At 64.9% G+C, this 9,139-nt stretch overlaps 1 protein-coding gene across 1 annotated transcript; it reads right to left on the reverse strand.

Moving 5' to 3' along the window:
* Nucleotides 1-5,546: 5,546 nt before the first annotated feature.
* DLX3 (distal-less homeobox 3) lies at nucleotides 5,547-9,139 on the reverse strand. Its single transcript, XM_059830587.1, has 3 exons — nucleotides 8,821-9,139; nucleotides 8,263-8,453; nucleotides 5,547-5,885 (listed from the first exon to the last, which is right to left on the reverse strand). Exons 1-3 carry the CDS (start codon nucleotides 9,137-9,139, stop codon nucleotides 5,547-5,549), a joined length of 849 nt encoding a protein of 282 aa, XP_059686570.1.

Below are 9,139 nucleotides of genomic sequence, written 5' to 3' on the forward strand. Positions count from 1 at the left end.
CATTGCCGGCAGCCGCAGGGATGGACACGAGCCCTCGCCACCCTCCCAGCCGGTAGCGGGTTTGATCCCTCGGCTGAGAGGTTCGGGGTGCTGGCGGTGACCCCGCCGGGACGCAGGCATGGCTGTCCCCGGCTGCATTGCATGATGGCCACGGGCGCGTTGCAGCAATGGCACGTGGAGGACGTGGAGCTCACGGGCTGGCTCGGCACCCTGGGGGACACCGTGGCTGGGACCGACTGCGGTCCACGGCCAAGACACGATGCGTGGTGTCCCCTGCACGGGTGGATGGTGTCCATGAGTGGGGACGAGTCTGGCAGAAGCAGGGGTCTGTGCAGGGCAAGGCTGGCTTTATTTTCCCTGAGTGACGGAGCCCGTCCTCCCCACCGAGGCTGTAGGGAGGTGGATGGATCTGCTTTGCACCAACATTGGAGGAAAGGAGAATTTCTCATCCAGAGACTGGGGAAAACCCAGCTGCTCATGGGTTGGATTTACCCTGGGCAGGGGCTTTGGGCTGGAAGGGGCAGCTTTCCTCCAGGAATTGCTCTCCGGCCACGGGAAGCGGCTGAAACATGGTGTGGTCTTGGCTGCAAAGGGGTCTCGGATGGCTCGGGGTGCCGCCATCGAGGAGCCGGGCGCTGGGTGCTGTCCCAGCCCTGTGCATTTGGGGTGAACCCCTGCAGAGCCGGCGGTGGGGTCAGAGGGGGCTCGGCAGCGTGGTGTGCCTGGGAGGGGAAGGATTTTGCCCGGGAGGGGAAGGATTTGGTGGGAGGGGGGAAGCAGGAGGCAGAGGCCGTGGCACCCGCTCGGCTTTCCCAATGGATACGCTGCCAAGGACCTGCAGCCAGACCCACTCGCAGGTCCCGTCTTGCAGCGGGAGGGAGGCAGCAGCCCTCGCTCCTGGGGCCAGGATCCGGCCCGCCCGGCACTCGCGGTGCGACCGGGACGGCGGCTGGCGCCCGGACCCCGCGGGGGGCCGCCTTCGCCCGGGGCTCCCCCCTGCACCCAGCCACGCACATGGGAGAGCCGCGGCCGACCCCTCCTGCCCTGACGCGTGGGAGCAGATCCCAGTTAGGGCACCCTTGGGTGCAGGGAAATTCCTGCTCCAGCCCATCTGTCGGGTACCCAGGGGAGCCCGGCCCCCGCTGCCACCCGCCTGCGCTCGGGTCCTGCCCGGGATGCTCCTGTGGGATGGGGACAGGGACGGGGTCCTGTGCCCTGAGGAGGGGGTTTGGGGGCTGTTCTGCCCTTTCTCCCCGCAGCCAAACCGAACGGTGACCCTGCTTTCCTCCGTGCCCCGGGAGAGGGGCGGCGTTGCCAGCACGGCATCGCTGAAGCGGCTCTTGGCTCTTCTCCACCGGCCAAAAGCATCCCCAGTTGGGGACACTCAGGTGGCCGAGAGCCACCGGACGTCCCGCTCTGGTAGGGTCTAACCCACTGGATGGGAGAAATCCCACGGGGGGACGGGGATGTCCCTGGATTTATTCGGGTCCCTCCACCCACACAGGCTGGAAATCCAACCGGCTGCCTTCAAATTCCCAGGGCAGGTTTGGGCAGCGGAGCGGGGACTTTGTGTCCCCTTCCCGTCCCCAGCCCAAGCAGGGTGATGGGACACGGACTGGGGCGGACAGGGAGCAGAGAGGTCCCCGAGGCCACTCGGAAGTGTTTCTGTCCTATTTTCCAGAGCTGACACGGTGACGGAGCCCCAGCTGGCGGCAATGCGGTGGCTGCCCGGCGTCGCTCCTCGGCTCCGGCTGCCGCGTGCCGGGTTAGCCAAGAGCCGGGGAGGGGACGAAGACATGGCGGATGCCAGGCCGGGCCGTGGGCAGGCAGCTGCCCCCGCTCTTTGTGCTGGCAGCGGCGTGACGCAAGCGGCTGGAAGCGGCGTGTTGCAACGGGGCAGGAAACGTGGCAACGTGTGCCGCGCTGGGAGGGCTGCGCGCCGGGGCTTGTGCGCGTGGGGCAGAGCCGTGCGGGGACGCCGGGCACTGCTGCCCCACAGCTGGGACCCACGGCGGCTGGAAACCACATCTGGGCCCTTGTCCTGCCCAAAGCTACGGGCAAAATCCCCTCCGAGGGGCTGGGTGTCCCCAGCATCCCCATCCCGCTACCGTCCGGCGCCGCTCTCCATCCCCGGTGCCGGCAGGGGATAACTGGGATAACTGGTGTAACGAAGGATGGTCATTTTATTCCTGCGCCAGGGCCGGGCGAGGGGTGCTGAGAGGATTGGGGTGATGTCCCCACCCCGGGGGGGTCCTGCCGCTGGCTCTCAGACCCCATTCTGCTTTCGGGAGCACACTGGGGCAGCAGCCGCTGGCAGGAGGATCGAGCTTGGCCCTGGGGAGGGATGTCTGGGTCCCGCAGCCCCTTTTGGGGAGCTCTGGGGGTCTTGGCCACCTCTGGGCTGGAAGAGCTGCAGTGGTGCTGGTGGTGACCCCCCCCGGGCTATTGGGGATGGGGCTGAGCGAGGAGGAACGGGGGGAAGCAGCCGAGAGGGGCCGTGCCCGGCTCTGCCGCGGCTCATCGGGCAGGTGCAAGGGGCTCCTGCACCAGCCGTGGCTCCTGGCACCCAGCCCACCCCACGGGCTGCGGGTGCTGCGACCCCCGGGAACCCCCAGCCCCACGCGGGCTCCGGGACATGCTCTGTGGCTGGGACAGAGGAGTGGGACAGGAGGGATAGGGCGGAAGGGGGTATATGAGTGCAATATCTTCCCCTGTGCCCATCACCGCGGCATCAGGGCTGGCGGCACAGGCTGCCGGGGGAGCCCGGCTGGCAGGCAGTGCTGGAGCAGAGCAGGATTAGTGCCTGTCCACGGGCAGCGATGCACCCAGCATTTATATAATCCACGGATATGTAATCTTCTGTCTTATTTTTTTTCCCCCTCCCCCCCCCCCAAAATTAAAAAAGAAAAAAAAATAATAATAATAAATAAAGCAGCGCCAGCTCATGCCGTGCTTCTCACTCCGGGCAACGCCGCTCGGTTTCCTCCTCTCCCAACCCGCCGCCTCCTCGCTCTTGCTGGCAGCCTCCCCCTAATAACCCCCGTGTCTCCAGCGTGTCTGCCCGCCTGCCGGCTCTGGGGCGGTTCGCACGCGGCCTCCAACCCCAACCCCAACCCCAAGCGCTGGGGGACGGGGGGCTGGCAGCACCCCTTCATTCTTTGCAACCGGCCCGGTCATGCAGGCGCCGTACGGGGATGCCCGGGGGTCCGGCTGCGCCCGATGGCGGCACGCCGCGGGCATGGGATGGGGATGGGGAACGGGTGGGTGCAGCCCGTGGTGGGGGATTTGGGGAAAACCAGGGGTGAGGTTGGCCCCGCGTGGACTTGGCCGTGGGAAGGGGGGACGTGGGGACACCGCCGGGGACGCTGAAGGTTGGGTGCGTCCCGGCTGTGCCCGGCACCCCACGGCGCTGGGGGTGTCCCTGGTCGGTGCAGAGGGACCATCCCCAGGGTCACCCCACGGAGGGCTGGGTGCTGCGCGGGGAGCAGCGTGGGGGGCTTGGGGGGGTCCTCCATGGGCGTTGGGGATGTGACACTGGGGACCAGGGCAGGTCCCCTGTCCCCAGCGCAGATTGGTGGGGACAGCACCAGGATGGGAGATGGGGCTTTGGCCCCTGACCCTTTGCTGCACCCACCCACCCGTGGAGTGACGCCGGTGACACCGGGGACAGCAGGGCAGGGGGACAGGCATGGTTCAGCCCCAGGGACTGTCCCCATCACCGTCACAAGGCCCCATAATTGGGGTGCGGGGGGGTCTTTGGGTCACTCGAGCCCTCCCAACCTCATAACGCCGATGGGGAAAGTCACCGTCTCCGCGGGGATGGTGAGTGTCGGTCCCGCGGGGTGGGTGCCTTGGTGGGGGGGTCCCGTCCCCCGCCAGCCCTCACTCACAGCGTGTCCCCAAAGGGGACACCAGGGCAGCCTGGCCACCCTCCCAGTTTGCACAGCTGGGAGCCTACTGGTTCCCAGTAAGAGGAGCAGGAGGGAAGCAGCAGGTTTCCGCCGCGGTTCGGGGGAGACTGTGAGGAAACCAGGAATAAAATCCCGCTCCCCCCTCAAGATTCCCTCTCGGTGGAATGAAGCGGGACTCGGGGTGAGCCCATCGCCCAGTGCCACCCCCAGTCCCCCGCCACCCCCCCCAGCTGCCCCCCAAAAAGGGGGCGCAGGGGACGCGGGGTTTAACTCTGCGTTTCCCAACCTGGAAAACCCCTGAGCTCCTCCCTCGCTCACCAAAACCCTCCCAAAAAAATGGTGTTTGGAGCCTGCAAATTGGAAGCGCTTTTATTAACATTTCCAGATCAGTTTTTGTTCCCTGGGAAAGCAGCAAAGGACGCTCGGAGGAAGCCCCCGTCCTTGGAGGGGGCTCCCATCAACCGCGGGTTTGGGGGTTATTCCTTAAAAAAAAAGAAAAAAAAAGCGAACAAAAAACCAGACCGAAACCAGTTTGGTTTGGATCAACTTTATACAAACAAACCTTATGTACACTCTCTTTTTTCCCCCATACACCCCTATTTATATAAGGCAACATAAATAAGATCCTCGGGACTGTACAACACATATGAACACTTCTTAAAACTGCATTTTCTGCTTTTAAAAAAATAGCATCATTCTCTTAAAAAATAGTAAAGAGGTTTTTTTTTTTTCTTTAAAATGTGTTGTCGATTTATTTAAAAAATAGGCATTCTGCTTCGCCATTAGCTTAACTGCCACAGATGGAGGCACTGCTAGAAAACGGACATTAGCACGATTTTTCTCTTTAAAAAATAACTTAAGCCATTCCTGAACTGTTTAAATATTAAAATATTTTCTCCCCCCCCCCCCTTTTTATTTATTTTTAAATAACCACCTTTTTGTCTGAGCATCGTCCTGGGCGATTCCCGCGAAGCCGCCACGGAAGCGGCTGGGCTGGGGGTCCCGCTTTGCTCCCGTGGGCCATCCGCGGCCCCGCAAACCGCTCCCGGTCCCCCGATTTCGGATGCCGCGAGGGCGAAACGCACCCCGCTCCTTCGGCATCGGCGATGGGCACCCAGGCGCCGCGACGCCGCGTCCTCCTCCCCACGGGCTCCATCCCCACCGGGGTGCGGGTGCTCCGGGTGCCCCTCGCGCCCTTCCTGGGTGCCCACCCGTGCTTGGGGGGCGAGGGGGGCTGCGGCGTGGGGCAGCCCCCCCCCAAGGCAGCTGGTTGGGGTGGCCCCAAGAGGCAAAGCTCCGGCGAGGGACCCCCGGCGGGACGTGGCTCCTCGGGGGCCGTTTTTATTGGGGGGGTGATGGAAAAATAATAAAAAAAAAAATGCATAAGAAGAATTCGCCACCTTTTCCTCGCCTGCCCTGGGCTGGGAGCTATCGAGTTTAACGCTTTGCAGTCCTCTTGTTCCTGAGATGAGCTGGGAGAGGATAGGATATATAAGTGTATATCTAGGGGTGCGTGTACATGGGTGTCCTTTTTTTTTTGGGAAAAAAAAAAAGAAAAAACAAAAAGTAGGGGGAAAAAAAAGGAGGCAAAGGAGTTCTGCCACTGTCTCTCGTTCCTTTTCTCGCTCCGGGCTGTTAATAGACTGCGCCGGGGTTGGGGGGAGGCCCCGGGGAGGTGTGATGCATCGTGGTGGCCGAGGGCTGGTGGGGTCCGTGGGGTCCACTGAGGCTCTGGGGGTGATACCAGGGGTTGTGCTCCTCCAAAAAGCCGGGGGAAGAGCTGTAGGGAAGCGGCTGCGGGAGCGGGGTCCTGCCCGGCGCGCTGCCGTGCGAGTTACTGTCCCAGACGGCCGGGGAAGGAGGGGAGTTGCAGGCCATGGAGTCGCTGTTGTTGGGGCTGTGCTCCAGCGGCACTTCGCCGTTCTTGTACAGCTTCTTGAACTTGGAGCGGCGGTTCTGGAACCAGATCTTCACCTGGAAGGGAGGGAGAGGGGTCAGCGCCCCGCCACCAAAAGCGGATGCCCGGGGTTGAACGGGGCGCTCGGGGGTCGCGGGAAGGGGACCCGGGGTGGGGGTGATGCGGGAAGGGACACGGGGGACGTGGGTGTCATGGGGAGCCCAGACACGCGATGCAACGTGGAAAGGGACACAAGGGACATGGGTGTCACGGGGACCCCAGAAGCACGATGCAACACGGGAAGGGACAAGGGACACGGGTGTCACGGGGAGCCCAGACACACGATGCAACGTGGGAAGGGACAAGGGACATGGGTGTCACGGGGACCCCAGACACGCACTGCAACGCGGGAAGGGACACAAGGGACATGGGTGTCACGGGGACCCCAGACACGCACTGCAATGCAGGAAGGGACACAAGGGACATGGGTGTCACGGGGACCCCAGACACGCACTGCAATGCAGGAAGGGACAAGGGACATGGGTGTCACGGGGACCCCAGACATGCACTGCAACGTGGGAAGGGACACAAGGGACATGGGTGTCATGGGGACCCCAGACACACGATGCAACGTGGGAAGGGACACAAGGGACATGTGTGTCATGGGGAGCCTGGACACACCATGCACCACGGGAAGGCACCCAGGACCTGGGCATCATGGGGACGCCGGACACGTGGTGCATCGTGGGAAGCCCCCCGGGACATGCATGTCATGGGGACCCCGGACACACGGTGCATCGCAGGAAGGCACCCAGGATGTGGGTGTCACAGGGAATCTGGACACACCATGCGCCATGGGAAGGCACCCATGATATGGGTGTCGTGGGGACCCCGGAGACGCGGTGCACGGCGGGAAGCTCCCCCAGGGACACGGGCGTCGCGGGAAGCCCGTCACACCATGCATCATGGGACGCCGGCCCGGCACGCTGGGCGTCGGGAGCGTCCCGGGTGCTGGGTGAGGCGGCGGCGCTGGACGCCCTTGGCCCCCGGGGAAGGGGTGGGGGGGGGGTGGTGGTTGTCACCCAAACAGGATGTCCCTCTGGGAGTGGGTGACGCGCTCCGTCAGCCCTTTGCCGAGTGTCCCCGATTGCTTCATCGCCCAAGGGAGGAGGAGGAAGGCCGGGCGCTGGGGAGCGCCGCGCCAAGGGCGGCACAAGGGCGCTGGCGCCGGCCCGCAGGCAGGGAGGGCGCCGGGGACGGGACGGGGTGCGGGGGAGTCGCGCGCCGCGGTGGCAGTGGTGACAACCCGCTCGCCCTCACGCCAACAGTTCGGCGGGGACAATTTGTCCCCGCGTCAGGCAAACCCCAAAAGCGAGGGTTTAGCCCCAAATCTGGGCACTGCGTGGGGAGAAGCCCATCACACCCGACCCTGCTCTTCCAGTCCAGCCTAAACTGCCACCCCCAGCACAGGGTCCCTTGGGGCGGGATGTGGCTCCCGTCCCAAAATCCCTTCTCTCTGCCTGGACTAAGTGGGATGGGGCAGCTGGAGCACCGGGAGGATGGACCCAAGGGGACCCCCAGAAAGCCCGGACAGGGGGAGCAGGATCCGGCCCCCAGGACCCCACGCTCCGGCTGGACCTGCTGCCAGGCTGGAATGACCCAAGCGCCCCGTCCTGAGCACCCCATCATGAGCACCCTGTCCCGAGCACCCAGTCCCGAGCACCCCGTCCTGAGCACCGCGTCCTGAGCACCCTGTCCCGAGCACCCTGTCCCTAGCACCCCATCCTGAGCGCCCCATCATGAGCACCCTGTCCCGAGCACCCAGTCCCGAGCACCCCGTCCTGAGCACCCCGTCCTGAGCGCCCTGTCCCGAGCGCCCCGTCCTGAGCGCCCCGTCCTGAGCGCCCCGTCCCGAGCGCCCCGTCCCGAGCGCCCCGTCCCGAGCACCCCATCCCACTCGGGATTTGGTGTCCCGTGTTCCCGGGAGGCCGGGCACATTGCTGGCCCAGGACCCTCCCAGGCACCGGGACAGGATTCGGCCCCAGACCCTGCGGGGTGCCTGGGCAGAGCGAGGTCTAGGATGGGGCTGGCTCCGGAGGGAGGGGGATAAACCCCGAAACCTGGGGAGGGGGGCACGGCTGGGGTCCGTCCTCTCTCTCTGCTCCTTCCCTCCTCTCCACCTTTTCCTCGGCAGAGCAGATCTGCTCCGCGCGGGGAAATCTGGCGGCAGGGACCCCTGCGCCCGTGAGCAAGTGGGGAGCATCCATCCCCGGGGACCCCCAGACCCCTCCCGGCCCTCACCAGCCGGCTGGGAACACAGCCCCCTCCCGAACCCCCCCTGATTCGGGTTTTGCAAGGTGGGGGGCAGCTCCGGTTCCCCCTCCTGCCTCTCCCTCCTGCCCGTGGCTGGGAATCGGGGTGGCGGAGGGTGTCGAGGGGGGGCTCAGCCCTTACCTGGGTCTGGGTGAGCCCCAGCTGGGCGGCCAGTTCGGCCCGTTCGGGCAGCGCCAGGTACTGGGCTTTCTGGAAGCGGCGTTGCAGAGCCGCCAGCTGGTAACTGGAGTAGATGGTGCGGGGCTTGCGGATCTTCTTGGGTTTCCCGTTGACCATCCGTACCTCCGGCTCCGGCTCCTCCTTCACCGCCACTGGGCAGAGAGCGGAGGTGTGAGGTCGGTGACGGCAAAGGGGTCCCAGTGCAGATACCCCCCGCCCCAGCTCAGGGTCATCCTACTCTGCGTGGTGGCATTGCCCCGGTCCCCAGGGCATTCCCCCGGACGGCCGCATCCAGCTCGGCTCCATCCCGCTGCATCCCCCCAGCAGCACCGGGGATGCCGGAGCCCTGCGCCAACATCCACGCCATCCCTCAGTGGGGACAACACCCCCTTCCCCAGCCCCATGGCCGCCCCGTCCCCGACTTGGGGACACTTAGAGGGGTGCAACGTCACGAAGCTCCCGCTGCAACCCCCGGGGACCAGCGGGATGGATACGGCCCCTCTCTCCCGAGCATCCTACCTGCTTCTTGGGCTGGGAGCTGCTGGTCCCTGAAGTGGCTGTACTGGCGGTAGGAAGGGCTGTAGGAATAGTCGGATTTGGGCGAGTAAGTGCCGGCGGCGCCGATGCCGTTGAGGTTAAACTGGTGGTAGGGGTAGTGGCTCACGGGCTGGCTGTAGGACTGGCCCGAGTAGTAGTCGTGCTGGCTGGTGTAGTAGCCCAGATCGGTGACGGAGGACTCCGGTAAGGTGGGAGAGTCCTTGGAGGCGGCATGGCAGCTCAGCGAGCCCGAGAGGTCGGTGAGGATGCTGGAAAGCTTCTTGTCGAAAGAGCCGCTCAT

This window comes from Gavia stellata, chromosome 28 (assembly GCF_030936135.1).
Source record: "Gavia stellata isolate bGavSte3 chromosome 28, bGavSte3.hap2, whole genome shotgun sequence".
In the NCBI taxonomy this organism is placed as follows: domain Eukaryota; kingdom Metazoa; phylum Chordata; class Aves; order Gaviiformes; family Gaviidae; genus Gavia; species Gavia stellata.